The sequence below is a fragment of the Glycine max genome, chromosome 16 (assembly GCF_000004515.6).
Source record: "Glycine max cultivar Williams 82 chromosome 16, Glycine_max_v4.0, whole genome shotgun sequence".
Classification (NCBI taxonomy): Eukaryota; Viridiplantae; Streptophyta; class Magnoliopsida; order Fabales; family Fabaceae; genus Glycine; species Glycine max.
In genome coordinates, this window is record NC_038252.2 from 3,617,255 (window position 1) to 3,641,101 (window position 23,847).

Here is a 23,847-nt window from a genome sequence, read left to right on the forward strand (position 1 = left end):
TAACACTACCAAACATTCAAAATTTTATTTAGACATTATCGTCCAACTTTACCTAATAAATTCATATACATTTAAAAATTTAACGTGTTTTGACTTAATAAGTTATATGAAGTAGAAACTAATGCTCTAATCAACACACACAAATATAGTTAAGTTCAAATTACACTTTTTTTTTTAAGTTCAAATTACACTTAGAATGAATTATAATTCAATCTTATATATTTGCATTTTACAGGTAAAAAACAAAATATAGTTAGTGCGTGTGAATAATCCCTAGAAAGATAAGAAAAAGATTGAGTTTAATTGAGAATTGTAGCTAATTTTTAGATTTTGTGCATACTTGACCTATCTGCCTTATAGAGGGCCTAGAGGACATTTCAGAACTCCAAATGGAGCGTGTGAGTAATCCCTAAAAATATAAGAAAAAGATCTTCAATTTTGTCACAAATAAGTTTTGGTCAATCCTGTTATCTCGAGGGTCAAATTAAACTTTGAAGTCAGAATTTCTACACTTGAATAATTGGATTGTGAGTTTGGGTTTTGTTTGGTGTACTTAGTTTAATTAGGGAGATTAAATGGGCCTAGTCAAGACTCATCCATTCCTTTTGAGTAGTCACTCTATATAATAATGTTAGTTAGTTACTTCATTTTATAAAAAAATGAATTAGTTATTTGTTATGCAAGTTTTTTCTTTTCTCTCTTTTTCTCTCAACTTTTCTTTATTCTTCTTCTTATTTTCACTTATGTTCTTTCATTTCTTGCACAAAATTTCATGGTTTTTCCATTGTTGATGATCATTGAGGGCTAAACAATTAATTAATCCAAGGATCCACTCCAAGTAAGGCTGAATTTGACTTCTAGTTTAGTATTTTTAATCTTTGTGAATGCTCATCTTTCTCTCCAATCTTATTTTTGATTTTCATGATTATGATTATGCTTAAGATTGAAAATGGATAAGGTTATGGATTCATTTCCTAATTTTGAAATTTAATCATAAATTATTTGGATGATTTTCCAACCTAATTTACGATTTCAAACAATTTAGAGATTGATTTGATCGAACTAGAAACTGTGATATTTCGATTTACATTGATTTAGTGAATTTGATTGATGATATTAAACTTGACTTGTATTATGTTCTTGTTCTGTTTTGTTTCTTCACCTTTGTTTTTATGTGTTTTCAAATTCTTTTATAGTTACTTACAAATTGTTCGATAAAATTTTCCCCTTTATATTTATAAGAGAATGAATGAATGTATGAACCAAATTGAATCATATTTCTAAGTTTGACTTAGGTTAATCCAATGCTATAAATTTTTCTAATTTTATTTGTCTTTGAAACGATTCGACAGGGACTGTCATTTTGAAAAAAGTAATTGTGAATAACTTTTATTTTTGTAGTGAAGAAAGTGAGAACAAATTTCCATTCTATATTTTGCTATCCAAACCCTAATTCATGTAAATTATCATATTTCTAAACAGTGCAGATGGCAAGCCATGAGAACAAATTTACTCTTTTTCAGTTTTAGAGGGAAATTTTTTCATTTAGTATTCACATGTGCCTAACAAAACTTTTTTTTTTATTCAGAACAAATAGAATAGATTAAGAGTAACAGATGTAATTTTAAATGAATCCGGTTATAGATGAGATTGTTTAAGAATTTCACATAGACATTCTCTTTTATGAATTTTATTGTAATTTCCCTTCTTTAATTTTAATCTCTCTAGTTCTCTACAAGTTCCAATATTCTTAATTTTATTTTAATTACAAAAGATTTTCAATCTTTTTTCTGCATTTAAAATTTAAATAATCTGTTTTTTCTTAGTCAAAATGCTAGATGTATACTACTATTTTGTGCGTATTAATATTTTTACACTAGTAATTGACTTAGAAAGTGGTGATTAAAATGTATTATAGTCACCAAAACATTAATCATCACAACGGTAACTATTGTTTTGGCATCTATACATTTTACACATGTAAGTCTGCAAGCTAATAATACGACAGGGAAGGCAGGCCGCGGGAAACAAATAACTCTTTTCCAATGAATATCCATTTGACACGTTCCACATGGCATATATTGAAGAACTCACCATTCCGAAACAAAGGAATAAATATATCTTATGTCTTATATAATTGACAGATAATTATTATTATTAAGCAAATACTTACTAAGATATGTCAGCTTTTAAATAGATTTTTGTATCTCAACATATTTTCTAACTTTTAACCGAGAAAAACCTTAAACAAAAAAATGTATAATTCTTTTTTTTTTATCATAATATTAATACAAAAGTATCTATTATTAGAAGTAATTACTAATTTTATTTAAGATCATAAGGACACATAAAATTTATATTTATTTTTTAACATAATTTATTTCATATTAAATATCATAATTTAAATCATACACCATTTGATTAAGAGATATATATGTTATTACTTATTATCACTTATAATTATAGATTAAGTATAATTTTATTCAGACTATTACAATTTACAATTGTACCCTTTAAGAATTAATATTTATGAATAAAAATAATTATCCACTTTATGATTAAGTCAAGAAAAATTATATCCCTGCGTGTAAATACAAGTTATATGGTAAAAGCCGGCCTGATCCGGTACCCTTGTCTTGGTAGGAAGCTTGTTCCATGTATGTCGATAAAATCAATACATAACAAAGTCCTATATATAGTCAACATTGAAATGCAAATTGATGTGGGCTAACAATTAATTCATCTAAGCAATAACATATTTGCATAGATAGACATTAATTTGTTAGCTAGTCCAAGTCTCGTTTCATATATTTTAATTTAACTCATTAGTTCAGATCAAATGGCTTCTGCAGCTCGCTTGACCTTCTTTGCCGTTTCCATGGTTTTGCTTTCTTCAGTTGCCATAGCAACTGACTTCACTGTGGGTGATGGGACTGGCTGGACTCTTGACTTCAACTACACAGCGTGGGCACAGGCCAAACTTTTCCGTGTTGGTGACACCCTTTGTAAGTTCCAAAAAAAATTCATTTTTTTCATTGGATAGGATTAGAGTATGAAAAAAAAATTCTCTTTTTCCGTTCAACTATTTAAGTTAATTTTATAACTCCAACTATAAAAATCATATTACTTAGTCAGAATTCAAGCTTATAAAATTCTAATTATTTGTTTGATTAGTGTATAGTAACACGTTTCTCCCTTTTTCTCCTAAGATGAAAACTGTGATAATTAGTTTTTATTAGCGGAAAAACTTATATCCATGATTTCTTCTTATATTTTTTCCTCTAACTGGCAAATCAATCTTATAATTTTAATGACAAAAATCATGATAATTAATTAGTCAAAATTCAAGCTTATAAAACTCTAACGAAATTGGATTATTTGCAGTCATGATTATAAAGGTGTTTTTTAGTTGAATTTACTGAATGATTTATGAACTGTTAAATCTTTTATCAGACGATTTTAATTGAGTGACTACGTGAATGCGCGATTTAATTTCCAACCGCAGATCGAGAATTAGGATCCAATTCTAAGTATTTGTTTGAATAGTGTGTAGTAAGTAAGACTTTGTTGGATCCCTAATTAAGATGAAGACTGTGTGTTGATGTTAATGAATGGGCAGGGTTCAATTACGACAAGACGAAGCACAACGTGGTGAAAGTGAATGGGACAGAATTCCAGGAGTGCAGCTTCACGGCAAACAACGAGGTACTTTCGAGCGGAAAGGACAGCATAGTGCTGAAAACGGAAGGGAAGAAGTGGTACGTTTGTGGCGTAGGAAACCACTGCGCTGCTCATCAAATGAAGTTTGTTATCAACGTTGAAGCCCAGGGTCCTGCTCCTGCTCCCACTTCTTCTGCTCCTTCTCTAGTTTCATCTCTATTTGGACTCCTCTTCCTTGCCATCGCAGCCATCTTTGCTTGAGCATCTTTCTTTATGTGTGTTCTTTTTTGTTTGATTTTCCCTGCTTGTTGAATGAATGAATTATTATCATGACTTATTTTGTTGTTGTACGCTAGCTGATCTTAATAATACATGTCTAATTTGATTTGGACTAGAAGATATATGTCTTATTTGCGTGGTTGTTGATTTTTCTTTTTCCTTCTGCATGCATGTGATCGTAAAAGAATATCTCTATAAATCACTAGAATATCTGTTGACACTCATAATTGTGTTATTTTTTTCAACAATTATTATTTCATATGCATGGATGAAAAGTCAAATTCTTAACTACATGAATACGTATAAATAATACTTGTACAAGATAAATGTATCTTACACAATAATAACACTAGATCAAAAGTTTCATATGGAACTCAAAGGATCAATTATTTTTTCAAACAATTAATCTTATAAAAGTAATCAATTATGGTTAAATTAAATGAAAGACAATTGTGGTCAAATTATTTAATTTAATAAATAAGAATCAAAATAGAAGAGTGGATCTAAACGCACTTATAATAAACAATCTAGGATTATAATTTCATACTTACCCTAATTTTCCCCAATTCTAATTCTAATCAAACTACAAATATTGTCAATTATCAATGTTTTCAATTATTAGGCTTTGGTCATGGTTTAATAAAACTCATTGTCCTAATTAATACTCATTTGATTATAAAAATATCATATTAGGTCAAAGGATTAAATTTAAAATAAGGGTGATCAATTCAATTAATTAATCTATCGAAATTTCTTATGACTAGTTTGATCATGCAAGTTACATAGAGATAATCTCTTCTTAGGTCAATCAATTACACATATGATCACTTTATACAATAGATTAAAATTTTCTAAATTAACAATAAAAAATAAAAAGAAAATTAATTGACTAGAAAACATTGAGTGTTTCATTAAAATCAGAAAAAAAAAGAAAAAGGAAACAATACTAGACTGATTAAGGAGATTAGTGGCTCACTACCATGACAAAACTAAAAATCCCAATAAATAACACAAATATACCAAAAGAAAAGGAGATTTGACAAGAATCCATCCCAATTTTGATCTTTACACTCCTCCACAACTAAAAGACTCTCACACAACTATTCTCTCAAAACTCATAGAACAAAAGATATTAAAAAGAGGTTATCATTCCTTATTTGTAATATTCTTCGGAGATCATTCTTCTATTTTTTTCTTAATTAAATAATTAATTATCTCTTAATCTTATCAATTAATTAGGGTTTAAATTTGATAGGTGATTATTGTAATCTATAAGTGAGAGATGACAAATCATAGACATAAATAATTAACGGAGTGGTAGAAAATTATCATAATTTTGATCTTTTGATTTACATCAAAATTCTAAGATTTTTAATTTTTTTCACATAAAACTTCTTAAGCATTTGCTTTTCACAAACTTATACCAAATTATGTGTTTTGTCAAATAAAATATATCAAAATATATGAATATCACATAAAAAATATAATCAAATGTGTTTATCACTTAAGAAGTTCAAACTCCCATCACTTAATCATTGTTGGTGGTTACCAAATGTTGTTTCCATCATTTAGTGATTTTGTCTTGTCTCACAAATTAAAAAAAAGTTTTATTACTTGTTAAGTACTTATACCAATACAAATTTTACTTTTCAGTTATTATACTTAAAAATGATTCACTCTAGTTCATATACGTGTTATTATTTTTAATTTATTTTAGATTTTATACTTCTCATTTTTATCTTTTTTGGTTTCAGTCGTCTGAAAGAAATTAAAAATAATATGTAAAAGAATAAAAAGAAATGATTTTTAAGTATAAAGGTTAAAAGTTAAAATTGATACAAGTATAAGAATTAAATGAATAATTAAATATTAAAAAAATTTGACACTGTAGTTTATTTTTCGTTAGTGTAAGTTATATATAATCTTTCTTTTTGTCGATATATATACTATTTTTGAAGGAAAATAATGATCAGGCACGTAGTTAGAGGATTTGTTTCACCCAAAACAGGAATAATGCTGAATTGAAAAACGCGCGTAAAAACCCATGATCAACCGCAGCAATTGCACATTGAATTAATTTGCATCATTTTGGATATCCATTATTTCAAAAGTAAATTAAACAAGCAATCAATTCCGCCAAATAAATTATTCTGACACAACAACTTTCTCCTTGTTCGCATCATTAAAATTTACAACGCAATCACCTTAATTAAACCAGAACCAAAGATCCTGGTCTCTAATTGTGAAAATATGAAGCACCTTGGGCCATGAGGCTTTTGCTTACATCTGCTAGGTAACTTGCTATAACCAATATCAGAACCATCACAAGCATGAATTTTAGGGCAACTTCTCTAGTAGTTTCCTGTGGTAACGGCCCCACGTGATTATAATTTTCTTCAAACTGCTGGTACTCTTCTGCATGAGCCATATCTTCTTCAGCTATTGCCTCTTTGGTTGAGGTTTCAGCTTCTTCTTTTTTATTTGCCCTTTTCTCTTTCTTGTGTTCTTGCTGATCCTCTTGGTTAATTTGAGGACTTTTCTTTGGCATCACCACCGAAAGAATGCTCTGCATCATGTTGCCATGAATTGCATCGTCATTGCAGTGTGATGGAATTTCGAATTCTTTCTTGAAACGTTTCCATCTATTTCCTTCGAAATGACGCTCCCCACTTATTACCAACAAACCAACATGGTTTATCTGAATTCTTATTTGGTCTCTCCTAAAACCTGAAAAAAAAAAAAACAAATATGAAATATGTGTGGTCTAGTTTGTATAAAATGTTTATATGAGTATGCATAAATTAAATATATATATATATATATGCTATTTTTATGAAGAGGTGGAACCATTCATGAAATATGCTATTTATTCTTTATAGGATTATATACGTTTTTTTGTCATTTCGAATTTTGTGTTTGGTTGATCCAAAATTATTTGTTTATTTTTAGTTTTTATTAATTTTTATTGTTGATAACTAATCCCTAGGAGAGACAAAAATGGACAATAAAAGGGCAAAAAGTTAACCTTATAAGTACTAATTATAAACAATAAAAATAAACAAGAAATAAATCTAAAAAAAATAAAATAGAAAGATTATAACTCAAAATTTAAAATTGATCAAAGATTAAAAACTTATTGAACTCTTTTATATATATAACTTTAGATACATGCAATTTAACATGCCTGGAAGGTGAAGTTCAAGGGTGTCACGGCCCTCTTCTCTGCGCCACATAAACAAAGGATCAAAATCTTCATAAGACCGATTAGCATGCTTGGTAATTTCCATTATTCCAGAAGTTTGGTGTGTGAGTTGCTTTTAGGTTGAAGAGGAACCAATTAATATATGTTGGTGTGTCTCCGTAGCTTCTTTTACATATAGAACGTATAGAAGAGACTGGTAAGGTAAAATAAAAAGGGCTTCAAGGTTGCCTTTTGGGTTCGTCGATCATGAACTAGAATTATCCCTTGTTAACCTTTCCAAGTCTCGTTAGCTTGAGGGTTAGTAATTTCTATATATTGTTTATATTTATAAACAAATACTCTTCCTTCGTTATATATATATTTCTCTAAGAAATAGGAATATTGGGATCATTCAAGTTGTACCATTCGTGATAACAACGCATGCGAATACTATACGACGAAGCAAGCCATGAGAATTAGTTAATATTTTACAAATAAAAAAGTTCCATGTACTCTAAGTTTAAATTAAACTACTCATATTTTAGTTTAATTAAAATAAATTCTCATATATATATATATATCATTAAGCATACAATGAAAAGTATTAATTGTAATAATCAATGTTTAAAAATATTATAACAATAAAAATCTTTAACATGGTTACTATTAAAATTAGTATAATGATTATAATTATTTTATGTGTTGAATTACTGATCTCATATCAATGACATGTAATTCAAATTTTGAACATTTATCTATCAAGCCTGACCCAATAATAAATGAGGCTTAAAGAAAATTTTAAAGAGAAATTTATTATTTTAAATAAAATTTACATTTGAACCTTTTTTGCTAGCATTTGTGACTTTTTTTTATTAATATATGTAGTTATTGTGTTATAAAAATTAAGAATAAATAATTTATTTTACTCTTATTAGGTCAGCCATGATCGTATTCTGAAACATATATTACTAACAAAAACTTGATGTATTTTTAAAAAAATATAAAAACTAGATTACTTAATTAAATTCAAATCATTCTCTAATTAGATTGAATAAAAGTAGATTTAATAATATTGTATTTTGGGTGACCTTGGGATATCTCTCGGTAATCAAAGATTAAATCTATTTAAGATATTAATATTTTTCGATGAATATTGTTCAATATCACAAACAAAAAAATAAATTTTAATAATCAATATATGTGTGTGCTTATCCTACCTGTCGATCCATTGCACGCAATGTAGCAGTACCTGGTGAGGCTGAAACAACGACGAAATTGCCCGAACGGAGGAATGTGAATGTACCAATAAAATACGGCGAAAACGATGACACGAAGGAGCCACGGCCACCGGCTGGATTCGCCGCCGAATGCTGTGTCCTCTGCAAATACTTGATTATCTCTATTGTCGTTGAACACTTCCACAAAGAAGCCCTAATGAAATCAAAGAAGAGGATTGTTTGTCATGCATGCAAGCCTATTATGGCCTAACACAGGCACCAAATTATCAACTTCAGAGTCTCTATGCCAGTTTTTTGTTTTCATTTTTTTTTATTGTTAGGCAAAGCAATTATGACTAATAAAGAAAAAGGAGTGCTACAATGGAGCCTATCAAAGGGTACAGTATTGTCAAACGAAAAAATAAAGTCCCTAATATAAGGGTGCCACAACATTATGCAGTATGGTATAATACATTGCGGTAATTGTTTTTTCACAACCTATAGAGGGTATGTTTGCGGTATGTTTGTCTCAGCCATACAAACGGACGGACGTTTGTAGGAAAATGAGGTTAATAAAAGTATCTACATCCTTCTTTTAATTCACCCATTGGTTTTTGTCTCATAATTCGTCCATAAGTTGAGTGATAAATTAAACATGCATAGATCAAATAATATAAATTAATTGAACATTTTTTTTAATCACCATAATTAGATTCTTTGTCCCTTTTAGGATTATTCTTTTAATTTTTTATTCTTTACTCCTTTTAGATTGATGTGAGATTAATCTTTTGATTCAGAAAATCAAATTCAAGTGTTCTTCACAAATTTATTGTGTATTATCAATTAAGTTATTGAGTAAATTAATTGAGGATTTTATTTAGGCCTTAAATTTTTTTTTTAAAAAAAAAATATATATATATATATATAATTGAATCTTTGCTCTTGTAATTTTCTTATAATTAAGTCATTAGAGTTAGTTTACGATGGCTATAAACATGTACAGTAAAGTGAAAAAAATATAATTTGTAGCAGTTTTGACAATTCTAAAGACCTAATTACAAAATCTGATGCAACTTTTAGTTTAAGGATCACAAATAATGTAAAAACTATTTCCACCAAGCAAAGCGGCAAGGAAGTGGTTATAAATCTTCACTGTGGCCTACACCCAGACTCCATGTCCCTATAAGCACCTTCAGAGAGGTTGGTCACTCAACCCAACAAGTCCATTTGGTCGAAATGTTGGAGTAGTCAGCAAACGCGAAAGGAAAAAGGAATCCTTTTTTTTTCCTTCTACTCTATCTCGTTCACTTTTTTTTTTTCTTGTTTTGGTTTTGTGATGGTTATGGGTTTGGAATTTGGATGCTCTGAGTGATGGTTCTCGATCGGTTGGTCCATGGCTTGTGGGGCTGATGGGATGGGGTTTAGTTATGGTGCAAGTGAGTCTAACTTCTCTGTTTGCAGCAGTATAAAACTGTCACAAAATGCTCAGTTTAAAAATTTGTGCATGCAAGTTTTAGAGTTTTAAATCGCTAACAGCTGTATTTTAGATCGCCACAAACTTTAAACCAAATTGTTTGTTACATCAACGAGGTTCAGCATAAGTGGTAGACAATTTGGGTTTGATTTTTGACAGTGCATTCAAACAAGATTTGTGTGAAGAGATAAAACTCACAATTTCTTTATCTAACAGAAACATTAGTCTGATGACTTCTTGGTTACGAAGATATTCTACTTTCAATAAAAAATAATAATAAAAAAGGATTAAGTTCACATATTTAAAAATAAAAATGAAAGACTTGAATTCATTAATTTAAAAATACATGAACCAAGAATAAATTTAACAAAAAAAGTTTTAAAAACATTTTTTCTCTGTACTTCTATAACTTCGAAGAGTGCAATGCTAGTTAACTAAGAAGCAAATGTAAAGAGTTCATGAACATGATCAACCTTCTAGACAAATTTGGTAGCCTTTTATTCTTGAACGTTTTCCAAAAAGTGATATGGACATCCATATTTTTTCGTTTTTATCTTTCTCTCATTAGATATTCATTTACATATTGAATGCTCATTTATAATTTTTTTCCCCAAATTCTCTTTTTTCATTTGATTTTTTTTATACGTCTGTTCTCTCGTTTCATTCGGTAGTTATGCTAAAACAACTTTTACGTCATATTACTTTTTAGCATTAAAAAATGCATCTCGCACCTTGTGTATGTATGCCCAACTTTGTCTTTGAGACTGCATTTAATTTCATCAATTGGCGGTGTGGAAAATGAAGAAAGAATGGAATAAAAAAAAAAAAGAATTTAAGGGAATTGTAGGTTCGATGATGGAGAAAACTTAAAAGTGGGTTTAGTGTACCAAGTTCCAAATTCGGACAACAAAACAAAACAGACCCGTTACAGGTGTACATATAAATAGGTGCACGGTCTTCACTTTTAGGACTAGACAATTAGCTAGGAGAGATGATGCTCATTCATTGATGCTGTTTGTTGCACACGTGAAAAAGCCACCTTGTAGTCCCATCTTCAAAACCAATTGAGGAGTGAGAGTTTTTTACTTGGTACAACAATTTATAAATAAAAAAGAAAATGAAGAAGGGTGTTGTAAAATAAGTGCAAAAAAAAACTAAATTACTTATTTGATTTTAGATTATTTTAATTAATTCAATTTGATCATTTTATTATTAAAAAGATTAATCAGATATTTAATTTTGAAATTTGGTGCAACGTTACTATTTTCGACCAATTGCATTTCAATGGCCCTAACGAAAAGAGCAACATTACATCAGTTTTAAAACTAAGGGAAGCAATTTAAAATTTTTAATAATAAAGAGACTAAAATGAACTATAAATAAAGAGACTAAATTAATAATTTAGCCTAAAAAATAATTTCAAAAAGTTGAAAATTTTGAGTAAATATTATATGTATTGATATATTATCATTATCACATATATATGTATATATGAATTAGTTCTATTGGTTTTTTAAAACAATTATTTACCAATCATATCAATAATAATTAAGTTTTGAGTGGTTGGTAGTATTTTTTCCACTGAAAATGAAATTGAGCTAGAAAATAATTTACACTTTGTGAATAATATACTCCAAATGTGTGTGCTGCTTTGAGATTCAAGAGCTATCACTACCATCCTCAAATATCCGAAACATAACAGACAGGTAGATACAGCATACACCTAAATATTATGGATGTAATTTTTTTTTTTTGAAAGGTATTATGGATGTAAATATATAATAGAGAGAGGGGGAAAATTAATGCCAAGCTTTCTTTTTTTTCCTTATTTTTTTTTTAAAAAAAATTCTTCCCAAAATCTCGCACTTTGCATTTGCATGTTATTTTCAATCACATTCTCCTAATTGCTTCGTCCATTTTTAGTCACGTTGAATATCGTGGCTATGTCTGTAGAACCTCCATCCAACTCGGTGGCCGTCGCAGACGGACGATCAAAGAATGCCATGAAGCCCAAATGTAACTTTTTCTTCTTCCCACCAATTTTGTTATATTTACAAATTAATTAATTTTTGGATTTTAGGTGAATTTCATTGAGGTGCCTGAAATGTCCATGCATAACAATGATGCAGGGTTTTGATGATTAACATGGGTTTTTTACTATAAACATGATGTTTAGGGGTGCTTGTTAAAATGTTTGGATTTGCAAAACTTTGGTTCATTTAGGATCTTGAAAAATGTTTGAATCCCATGAGATTGATTCTATTGTCATATAAACATTTGTATTAATGAGATTATCCATTGAATTCTATTGATTTCTCTTTATAGAATGGTTACAGGATATATATCTAGCTATCATATTGCATCACGAGAATAAACATCATTATTTTCATTGTCTTATGGTTTCTTTGTTAAACAAAATGTTACCTTTTTTATTGTGTTATTCTTACGGCTCTTTTGTTTCTCAATTATTAAATCTGAAGGACTTTTATTTTTATTTTTTACACGATGGAGTCTCTGTGTTTTCTATAGCATTTGTGACTCATTAATTATTTTTTTTATTTGTGGTAGATTCTAGATTCTCACAGCAAGAACTTCATGCATGGCAACCAATTCTAACACCTAGTTGGGTACAACTTCCAATGTAACTTTTGTAGTTTCACAACAGAATCATAGTATGGAAACATTGTTTGTCTCTTCTAGATTTTCTCAATGATTTTATTTTTTGTTTTCCAGGCCATTTCAATATTTACGGTTATAGAACTCATCTTCATTCTTGTTGGTCTTGCTTCATGTTTGCATCAGGGAGTGTAAGAAATTGTCTTACTAAATTATTTTTTTTATCAATAAATATTAATTGTTAGAATTGTTGGTTTTTGTTAGCCGAAGAATTCAAAACCACGATCTCTCTCCCATTTTCTTCTCCTTTCACCACTAGACACCTTATATCTCTCACATTTTAGTATATTTCATGGTATCAAATAGTAGAATTTTGGTACTCAAATTGAATGTGTATTGAACAAGATCTTGTGATGCAGGTGGTGGAAGTTCCATTCCGATATGATGATGAATGCCTTCCACCTGATCATAAAAATGATGCAGTGGCATATATTAAAGACTTCGGGTCAAACAAAACTTGCACCATGAAATTGACTGTAGTACAATTGCTTATCACTGATATGATTGAAAAATGAAGTTCTGCATTGCTTTGGGGAATTTACTTCTCCTTGTTTGTTATAATATGATAGTTTAGGCTGCGACTTTTATAAAAGATAATTTGCTGCAAATTTTGCAGGTTAAGAATGAATTGAAGGCCCCTGTTTATGTCTATTATCAGCTTAAGAACTTTTACCAAAACCATCGCCGGTATGCACAATTAACTAGCAAAATCTTTTTTTCCCTTTTTCCTTTGCATCAGTGCTTTTGATTTGGCATTTCATTTCACTTTTTAGTAGAAAGGCCTCCTCATTAGATTCGAGTTTTGTACTTTTTCATCTTCAATAATAGTGTTTTGTTTCCGGTTCTTGAATTTCAACTTAATCTAATTCAACTCCAAAAATTAATTCTATATTTACTCTTCTGATTTTGTGCCATGTCCCTTTCTGCATACAGGTGTACACATCTATCTATAGAACATCTTAATTTTCATGGACTTCATGTTGTACAAAATTCAATATATCAGATTAAAGGGGGAAAAAATCATTTTATGCTAAATGTTGAAATGATCTTTCCCTACCTGAATTTTGGATGATATTTTCAGATATGTTAAAAGTAGAGATGATAGACAACTGAGGAGTAAAGCATCTGAGAATGATGTAGGCACATGTAGTCCCGAAGACTATACACCAAATGACAAGGGCCATAAACCAATTGTTCCATGTGGCCTTATTGCATGGAGTCTATTTAATGACACATACAAACTTTCAAGCAATAACAAGGATTTGATGATCAACAAAAAGAACATAGCATGGACGAGTGACCAAAAGGGAAATTTGGGTCCAAAGAATTTTCAGGCTGGAGGTTTGATTGGGGGTGCTAGACTTAACCAGAGCTTACCGGTAAATAAATCTTCATTGCTGAATAATTTGTATTTATGTTCACTTTTTTTTTATTTTGAGAAAATTTGCCCCCTTATTTGTATCTTCATTTTTTAGTTTCATTTTTAATTTACCAAATTGTCAATTTGTTTTCAATCAGTTTCTTGTTTTTGAATATTTATACACAAAAAGTGAAAACAACATTTTATTTTTGTTGTCTAAATGTTAATTATTAGTATTATTAATTTTTGGTAGCAGAGAGGATCCAGCTTGCGATATTGACCATCTATCCTCTTTCTTTTTACCTTAATTATCCAACCCACTTATATCTTGATATTGAAAACAAAAGGTGACAATGTTGTAACTTGTAAATTAAAAGTAAATGCACGAAATGAAAACAAAAGAAATGGGGCCTTAATTCCTCTTTACCTTTTGATATTTTGAGAAATTAATCTTTATCATGATCAACATGTGGCATGCGCCAGTTGAGTGAACAAGAGGATCTCATTGTTTGAATGCGGACAGCAGCACTGCCTACTTTCAAAAAACTGTATGGAAAGATTGAGACTGGCAATATTGAAGTTAATGATGAAGTAATGCTTGTAATAGAAAACAATTATAATACATACGAGTTTGGAGGCAGAAAGAGCTTTGTTCTTTCCACCACAACTAGGGTTGATGGAAGAAATCACTTCTTGGGGATGACATATATTCTCGTTGGTGGGATTTCCTTGCTATTTGCTGCAGCTTTCCTACTTCTATATGTGATGCAGACAAGGTGACGAACTACTACATATTTCATGGTGCTGTTAATTTTATGGTTAAAAACATTAACAAATTGGCCATGATTTTTTCTTTAAGATTGATTTTTCTTTTGGGATCTTCCTAACTAGAATCCTTACCACATTACTTAAAGAATTAAAAGAAATAAATATTTATTGTACGTAAAAATCATAAGAAAATCTAAAAAAAAATCTTAAAAAATATAATTTTACGTATTTTAATAATATTTTTTTATTTTTTAAATAATATCTTAAGATGACTCATTATTTGTCTTTCTTGCTTACATTGTTTAATTTAAATTAAAGTGTTTTAAGTAATGTTTGACCCTGGCAAATAGATGATGACATTGCTTTATTGTTGTATATGCAGGTCACTTGGGGATGCATCATACTTGTCTTGGAACAAAAATCCCGGAAGTCTAAGATGATTGGATTTCATCTTTTGAATTGAATTGTTTAACAATTCATTATTTTCGCATGTCTCAAGAAAGGGATCTGTCACGAGGCTTGTACTTGGGACTAAGTTCATGAACTTTTTAATCTTGATGTTTCATAGAACTTTCCCCACTGTTAATATATATGGGTAGATATAAATCTGTCATTTTGTTTATTGCTAAGATCTTATTTGTTCACTGTTTTTAAAAAATTTATATAATTTATTTGCCTCTTAAGTACATCTGAAAGTATTTGTTTCTAATCTCGCTTTTTGAAAATTTATCACATGAACGATTGAAAAGAGCACTTAAAAATAGAAAAAGGGACCAATTGGAGTTGAGTTTAATAGAAAGGGTTAATATCTGAACTAAGATTTAAGAGGTGTTTATATTTAGGATTAGGTCATGCTTCGAACCAATATTTTCAAAGAAAGAGACATATGAAAAACAAAAAAAAATAGAAAAAAAACATATCTTTAGTTGTTTCTGATTTTTTTTAAAACCACTTATTTTAGAAATAATTTCAAATTTTATAGATTTTTTTATGGGAAATTGATTCGGAGTAGTGTAGAATTGTTTTAGAAAATAGTTTTTTAAACAAAAAAGTGATGTGAGAACCAAACATGCTTAATGTTTTAGATTTAATTTAGACTAGCTTGTAACATATGTATCATGCGAGTTTTATATTAATCCCATTTAGAAATGCTATGTACAACATAGGTTGTGTCTGAGCATCCAATTTTTATTTAGATAAAACAAAAACAAAGTCTATTTTTTAGTTTTTTTAACCTAGATTTAACTTTATTTTATCTCAATAATTAGTCCAAAAACATTAAATTAAAAAGGATATAAATAAATAAAATATTTTATGAATTTGTTTTGTCAAAGGAACTTGGATTGAAAAGTCAAAAGGATAACCTATTTTTTTTCCATCACTTGTCATTAGGTATTACTACAAACTTCAATCCTTTGGCATGATTATGAAATTAATCTTCTGTGCGTGACTTAATTATACTTAAAGTTTCTTACTCTTCTCAAGATGTATTATGTAAGGATCTTTTTTACAAATTCAACATGTGTTATCACTTAAATTGTACTATTTGAATAAAGACCTCAAATTATGACTTGCCTTAAATACTTAGAAATAACTATTATGGCAGGGACGAGGTACTCATTATTAAGTATAATTAATTCAAGAATTTTTCAAAGATGTATATTTTTAGACATATGATAAAAAATATTTAAAATAATATTTATTATACCATAAATATAAAAAAATCATTTAACAATTACTTTTAAAATAATATTAGTCAATTCTCTTCGTATTATTTGTATAGATATATAAAATAGTTAATGAAATGTAAATACTACTTAACTTTTAGAGAGAAGAAAATATAAATATAAGAGGAAAATGTTTGTTGAGATATTGGTTAATTTAGTAATAGTGAAAATGTTTTTATATAAAATTATATTATTCATGAATTTTTTTATGTTTTTTTATAATCTCCACAATAAATATATTTTTATAAAAAAATTTAATCAATACTTGAAAGTGTTTCACATAATAAAATGTCTATTTAGTATTTACAAACCCCTGGCCTAGCATTATATAAGCCGGTTTGCCGGAACTGATTTTTACTTTGATCTATTTCTTATAATAAAATAATTACAAAGTCTGTGAACAATAAACGGTTTATTCCTAGGGTCCCGTGATAATCAAAGAAGGTGACACAATGAGTTGGCACACACATAACAAACAACAATATTTATGGTTAACAAATGAGAATTATAAATATACACTATTAGATTTTATTTAAATAATTAAAATTAAAAGAAAATTATGATTTTTTAAAAGTGAATACTTGATTATTAAATAATGTTCAAATTTAAACTAGTTTAAACTTTTAAACATATATAATAATGCTCCAAAATTTAAAATTTTCATATTCTTCAAATAAAAACTATTAGTCTTGTTATTTAAAAATATGGTCAAGAGTTTAATTTTTTTTAAAAAAAATATTTATTATGAAAGTTAACTCCTTAAATTAATCTCATTATCTCAATAGCGATTAGTCTCTTTGTTAAATTTTATATTAACTTAAAGTAGTCTCATTCTTTGATATACGTCAAAATTGAAATAATATATATTTAAAAAAAATATAAATATAAGAACTTTTTACTATATATTTATAGTTGCTTAATTTTGATAAAATGTAAAAAGAACACAATTAAATCAATATAAATTATAATTAATTGACTAAATTGATAAAATTTTGAGAACATAATAACCAGTACAACTAAATATATCTCAAAAAATGTCTAAAAAAGAAAATGGTATATACTAGATAAATTTAATATACATAACATTAAAAAACACTATAAGAGTTGTGATTTGATTAGGTTCCAAAAACACAAATATGCAATCCAAATCAAATCAATCGTATGAGAAACAAAAATTATTCAAACAAATCCAAAAAAATAAATTTGTTTCAATTTTTGATTTTTTTTAGTAGTTTTTTATTTTTATTTTAGATCAATTTAGATTTAAACACTTCTAGTTAACATATGAATTAAGGTTAGAATTTTCGATTAAAGAGATGTCTACCTTTAGTATTTAACTTTGTCTGTAATAGAATTGATTTTAATAAAAGAATTGTGAAAAAAAAATAATTATTTGAGCACATAAAAAATTATGTGAGTTATTACAATAAACATACACATATTTAAAGTTTTTATAACTTTTTATTATTAAATACAATCTTATATCACTCTTTATTAAAGAGATTATCATAAAATTTCACTTAATAAATATTAAAAAGGTGTGGTTATTAACATTTTTCGTATGTATAACATCATTCTCTATGACTTCCCAACTCGCACGACTCTATTATTGATTTTTTCTTCTAGACAAGGACATTGATGGTGTTAACATAGTGTTTTTTGCTACTATCTTAATAGGTAATAGTGGCCAATAGGCCAATATATATGACTACAACGAATGCTTTCTTGTTCTACAGTAGCATTATTGCAATGATTTAATGGTGTTGGTTATTTGGTCTATAAGCAGCCACTTGGTGGACTAGATTCCTTGTGCTGTTTATTGTTTATTGAATTTTTTTATTGATGATATATTTAATCAACCATACGTATTATTTGTACAAAAAACACTTTATTTTTATTTTGATAAAAAAATATTTCATACACCAATCAAATTTAATAATTTTTACTATTTTTAATAATCACAAAGTATTTTCACGTCCAATCTCTTGACAAAAATTATATTTTTAAGATTTTTGAAAGTTGTAATTTTTTTCTATTTTTTTTTGTTTTTATAACCTTTTAAACTTATAACTAAAAATCACCCCAAAAAATGAGCCTAAATAAGGATTATTACTTTTTATATATATTCAAAACCAGTTTTTAATCAAGAAATTATTTTTCAATTAAAGTTTAGAAAATATTTTACAAATTCCAATACAAAGAAAAGAATTTAAATGCACCAAATAAAGAAGAAGAATGTTGCTTCGAAATAAAAATACCTTTAATTTCGGCTCTTCCAATTTTAATTCATAGATCCAGTATCTTTTTTATTTTATTAAAAGAAAGAAAAAAATATCCGAAACTTTAAAAGGGGCAATTGTGGAATTTACGTGAGAATCACTGCATTGTTCCTGGTCTTTACGAGGTACCTGAGGACATTATTACATTCTAACACCACACATTCCTCTGTTATTTCTTTATCTTTGTTTTCTTATTCTTCTTCTTCTTCTTCAATGCAACTCTATTCTGTTCGGTGACACAACATACATCACTCTGAAGAACATAGCACGCGTGGCCCCTTTCTTTCTCTCTCTCTCTCTTCAACAACTCTGCTCTCAGAACAGATACAGTTTCCACTGAGTAAATCGCAATGCAGGTAACTGAGGTAATAAGCTCTCACTTCTTCTTTGAATTCAAGACTCCATCTTTTTACCCTTTTCTCGTTGTAATTGGAGCATTATTTGATTTTCTGTTTCTGGGTCTCTCTCTCTCTGTTGATTATTTCAGACGAGGACTGTTCAAGTTAAGCAGCTTTCAGATCTAGCTGGTGTAAGAGAGATTCACGAGTTCTTCTCCTTTTCTGGAGAAATCGAGCATGTTGAGATCCTGAGGTGGGTACTTTCTATGCCAAAATGCATTTTTTTGGGGGGCGGGGGTACATGTTTTTGTTGCTTGGATTCAGTTTTTGTAAGTTCCAATCTTCACAACTTTGATTGAAGGGTGCTCAGAACGGAAAAAAGGGGGTGGGTGTTGGAAAATACTGAGAAGAAATATGGGGTGTTCTTAATTTTGGTTTTAAATTTTAATGATTTTTTTTGAAGTTGTATTAATTAAATCAAAATAAAACAAAGAAGGACAGGTCAGGGTATAATTTTTTAATAAGTTCAGCTGTTAGTGGAAATTGTGCTGTCACGGACTCACGGTGCATTAATCTACTTTCCTTTTTTTTTTTTTACCTTATCTTAGTCAAGCAAAGTAATTGAAGATAAACTTGAAGTCTTCTGCTTTAGGATTTGAACTCTTGTGTATTTTTCCTTTTCCTTTTTGCTGAGAGAAGTCAAATTCAATATGATTGCATTTTGTGTGTCTGTTTGTTGCAGTGAAGATGGGAAATCAAAGACTGCATATGTGACATTTAAAGATCCCAAAGCACTTGAAATTGCATTATTATTATCGGTAATACCTCTTTTCCTTTTATGATTTTGTTAATGGAGCTCTGGAAGGATATAAGTTGGTTCTGTTTGTTTTATGTTCAATTTTGATGGTCCCTTGTTGTTTGGAATTGGACTTGGATGTGCTGAGAAGCACAAACAGATCGTTGAGAATATTATGGTTTCTGAATGGTGCACATTGTGGATTTGAGTAACTTTTCATGTTGCCACGGTAGGTACTAGGTACTGAGATGTGTTGTAGGATTGCACATCTTGCTATAGGTAGTTAAGAAAAAAGAAAACATGACTTACATGGTACATTGGTACTATGGAGTAACTAGGTTTCTTAAGGATATATCTTTCACTTAATGCAGCTCACTTCAAAGAAAGGGAAGGAAAGTGACTTGACTTGACTTCTGATGAATGATGTGTATCAGATTCTGGTGCAAGTGAGATAGGCTTCAACTCCTGAAGGAAACCTTAACATTGAAATCCTTGAGAATCAAGATGCCATTATATAACTTATGTTAAGTAGATTGCAAGTATGTAGAAGTTCTGTTGTATTTTTTAATATATTAGAATTAGGCTTTAAGTTAGCATCATAGCATTTTAATTTGAAAGTACTGTTTTGTTGCAATTAGAATTACAAATTACAGAGCCTAATCTTTTTTCACATCAGAAAGGTCTATATTTCTCTAGCAATGTCTATTTGGATATCTTTACTAATGTTTGAGTCAATTCCGTTCCCTCTCTGGCTTGTTATCCTTTGACATGATAACATTTTGGTCTTGATATTGAATTGAGAACTTATAGATCTTATTTAAGCCTTTGCACTTTTTGGCTTGTGGGAGTAAAACTTTTGTTGTCTTTTTCTCAGGGAGCAACAATAGTAGACCAGGTTGTGAAGATAACTCCAGCTGAGAACTATGTACCAAATCGTGAGATGCAGGTAAGTATAGCAAGAACTCTTATATCATGGTACACATATTGATGTAAAATTTAGAGCTTATCAGAAGCAATTAATGCAGGAAGTAAGAGTGGTGGAAAATGCTATAAATGTTGTTCCTTCTGAGAATTCTGAGAACGTCTCCTCAAATATTGAGGTAAAACCCAAAATCCAGATTAAGAATTTGCATGATCCATTTCTCTTGATGAGCTGTTCTTCATGGGAATTTTCAGTTGGCTAAAAAGTAGTTGAAATTATTTTTATTATACCCATGGCTTTGTTAGTAAATTTGAGTGTGTTTTGAATATATTGGATTATTACTTTAGCATTGCAATTCTGAAAACTGTTAAAAAAGAAAGTTTCAATCATGATATTTTGTTTTAAGCAAGTTATGTCAATAACAATCTTAACTACTTTTTGGGGCTTCTTGCCATTGTGTCAATCCTGCATCACATGCTTACAATCTTAAGCAGTGCATTCTTTTGATTTTGTAGCTAGGCAACAATTATAAACTGTTCACATTTTGTTTTTCTGATTGAGCTCATGGTCTGCTATACTATTTCTCTTTCAGGAGGGGATAGCCAGCCCCACCAATAGAAGAATCTACCTTAGTAGAGCACAAGATGCAGTTACAAATATGCTGGCGAAAGGTTCAGCAATAAGACAAGATGCAGTGAACAAAGCTAAAGCATTTGATGAAAAGCATCAATTGACTGCCAATGCATCTGCAAAGGTCATTTCTTTTGACAAGAGAGTTGGACTGACGGAGAAATTGACAGTAGGCATCGCTGCAATGAACCAGAAAGTCAAGTCTGTGGATCAGAGGCTTCAGGTGTCAGATAAAACAATGGCAGCAATAATTGCAGCTGAGAGGAAGATAAATGACACTGGATCAGCTGTCAAAACAAGCAGGTATGGTTGAATACAATACATGATCTCCATTTCTGCACTTGGATTTCTCCATGAAATTGTTATGATTTTGTGGTAAGATCCAACAGGGAAATACAAAGTCTATTACCTGGATTAACTACGTGTTGGGGAGAAATTAAATATGCATGATGATCCTTATGACTTAATTGGACCCTAAGGTTGTATGTTATTTGGATGATGATTATAAAAGATATGCTTGCTAATGGTATGTCCTTGTCTGCTGCAGATATGTGACTGCTGGAACAGCATGGTTCAATGGTGCTTTTAGCAAGGTGGCAAAGGCTGGACATGTTGCAAGTTCTAAAACTAGAGAAAAATTTCATTTGGCTGTTTCAAACTTGACATCAAAGGTTTGATATGCTCTTGCAATGTCAGTCATAAAGACAAGAAATTTTAAGGAAAAACTTAGATATAGTTCCGTAATTGTTTTTGGTGTTGTTTTCCAATTAGAAAAGGAGTTTCATTGCAATAATTTATGTTAATCTTTAATGCAAACCTTTACTATATAGATTACTGAGGTGAAACTCTAATTCTGATTTGGAAAACAACACTAACACTAAGTACCTAAAGAACTATATCTAAGTTTATTCCAAATTTTAAACCTATAATTTTTTATTTTGTTAAGGAAAACATATAATGAGTGGAAGAGAAACATATTATGAGTTGGTAACATGGTTTCATTTATTGATGCAGGAACCGTCAGTGGCTGCTGCATAGGCCACAATTTTTGGTAATCAAAGTCACTTCATCAGGACATTCAGAACACGTGTTTGAAACTATTTGGTCTTTCTGAGCATGTGCTGCTTGCTTCCTCTCCAACGGTTAGATGCATGTGGCAAGTGCGGTGATTCAATTTAATCCTATTTTTTGTATTCTTTTGTCACTCTGGTGTTTTAGTTGTTACTTCCATATAATTTAGCAAGAGTGATTTTGGTTTCTTCTTTTTTTCCCTTTTGTGAAAAGGAAATTTATAGGTGTGATGCTACTGCATTTCTTTTGTCAAAGTTCAGAAAAATTGTTGTGCATGTATAACTTGACATATTGTTCCAAAGATTTCTGTGGGAAATTATCATCTTGCAGACTACAAAATTTCATTTCTTAGCTGATGCTATTGATTGAAATTGTAAAGAATTGTGTTGTGTTAGCTCCAATTCGGTCTAATTTGTGTGTTTCAAACTGTAACATGGATGAAAAATAACAAGTCAAGCATATACTTTTGACCATGCTCTAATAATCACAATTATTAGGATCCTAGCAGGCGTAATAATTTGATGAATTTATATTAGTGCACTTCACTTTTGATCAATATGGTGGCGGTCTTGTCGGCTAATCAAAGTGTTCCTTACTCCTCAGCATACAGACAAAATTTTTAATAATACTATAGTTTTGAACTATTGGATAAATTTTTTGAATTTGTACAGTCATCAATTGTCGTTTCACGTGCTAGCTATGTCCTCATTTTTATCTTTTGTCAAAGGTCTTTCTCTGTCAATATCTCTAATAAAATACATTTCTTTAAACATGTTACATCGCATTTGGGTGCTCCAAAGTGTTCACATTCTGTAAAAACAAAAATTCTTGTGCACAGGACTTGGATTGACTGCATCTTATTACATGAGCAAGAGTAAAAGTATCTAATTAATGAGGTTTTTTTTATGCACCTAATAACTCGGTTCATATTGATGGCTACTGGTCTTCAGCCTCATCTGGAGGCGCCTAATAGGATAGGTCAAGAGGTCAATTGGTTTATATATGTCCCATTAGTCAACATCAGGAATTATGATAAGACACAGCTGTAGCAATAGCTTATTATTATTATTATTATTGTGGTCCTCTAATATTAATTCTTAATTTGTTAATTTTTTTTAGTGAAAGAGATTTAAATTCACTAATTTTTTTTCTTTTTTTTCCTTCAACTATTAAGTCAATTTTATGTTAATTTCTTACAACTTAGGAATAGTAAATCAATGTTTATAACAATGTTATTGATTTGGAGATCATCCGATCCTAATTTTTGTATTCATTTTTTTTAATTATAAGATTTTTTTCAACTAATTTATGTCTCTTAAAGAAAAGTAATTAGATTAATTAATCACATTAAATCTATCAATTAATTGTATTATTATTTGAAAATTATTCTTTTCTTATTTTTCTATCTACTCAATTGTTTATGATTAATGTTTGAAAAGATAATAATTTAATAGGATATATAGGAAAAA

At 29.3% G+C, this 23,847-nt stretch overlaps 4 protein-coding genes across 5 annotated transcripts; 3 read left to right on the forward strand and 1 right to left on the reverse strand.

The window, feature by feature from the left end:
* Positions 1-2,839: 2,839 nt before the first annotated feature.
* LOC100806565 (blue copper protein 1a) lies at positions 2,840-3,921 on the forward strand. Its single transcript, XM_003548659.4, has 2 exons — positions 2,840-3,005; positions 3,620-3,921. Exons 1-2 carry the CDS (start codon positions 2,840-2,842, stop codon positions 3,919-3,921), a joined length of 468 nt encoding a protein of 155 aa, XP_003548707.1.
* Positions 3,922-6,089: 2,168 nt separating this feature from the next.
* LOC100527560 (alpha-crystallin domain-containing protein) lies at positions 6,090-7,317 on the reverse strand. The gene is given in 2 exon segments (NM_001361486.1): positions 6,090-6,666; positions 7,124-7,317. Coding segments are annotated over 2 exon segments (594 nt in total). The 5' UTR covers positions 7,227-7,317; the 3' UTR covers positions 6,090-6,175.
* A 4,437-nt stretch (positions 7,318-11,754) lies between these two features.
* Positions 11,755-15,055, forward strand: LOC100779116 (ALA-interacting subunit 3). Its single transcript, XM_041010831.1, is given in 9 exon segments — positions 11,755-11,827; positions 12,380-12,438; positions 12,545-12,602; positions 12,833-12,963; positions 13,104-13,178; positions 13,421-13,422; positions 13,569-13,866; positions 14,331-14,623; positions 14,998-15,055. Coding segments are annotated over 9 exon segments (1,047 nt in total).
* Positions 15,056-18,720: 3,665 nt separating this feature from the next.
* LOC100812446 (binding partner of ACD11 1) lies at positions 18,721-22,756 on the forward strand. Of its 2 annotated transcripts, none has more exons than XM_003548663.5 (8): positions 18,721-18,986; positions 19,109-19,212; positions 19,702-19,777; positions 20,630-20,701; positions 20,781-20,855; positions 21,270-21,610; positions 21,855-21,978; positions 22,322-22,756. In XM_003548663.5, the coding sequence occupies exons 1-8, from the start codon at positions 18,972-18,974 to the stop codon at positions 22,343-22,345; spliced, it is 831 nt and encodes a 276-aa protein (XP_003548711.1). In that variant the 5' UTR covers positions 18,721-18,971; the 3' UTR covers positions 22,346-22,756. The 2 variants fall into 2 exon arrangements, with proteins under 2 accessions (XP_003548711.1, XP_006598967.1); XM_006598904.4 differs by having other exon boundaries at positions 18,726-18,977.
* The last annotated feature ends 1,091 nt before the right edge of the window (positions 22,757-23,847 follow it).

Bases quoted from the DNA above. Each gene is read 5' to 3' on its own strand.
- LOC100806565 (XM_003548659.4), top strand. From the start codon at position 2,840: ATGGCTTCTGCAGCTCGCTTGACCTTCTTTGCCGTTTCCATGGTTTTG. The intron at 3,006-3,619 runs GTAAGTTCCAAA...ATGAATGGGCAG, and splicing joins CCGTGTTGGTGACACCCTTT to GGTTCAATTACGACAAGACG.
- LOC100812446 (XM_003548663.5), top strand. The intron at 21,611-21,854 runs GTATGGTTGAAT...TGTCTGCTGCAG, and splicing joins TCAGCTGTCAAAACAAGCAG to ATATGTGACTGCTGGAACAG. The intron at 21,979-22,321 runs GTTTGATATGCT...TTATTGATGCAG, and splicing joins TTTCAAACTTGACATCAAAG to GAACCGTCAGTGGCTGCTGC.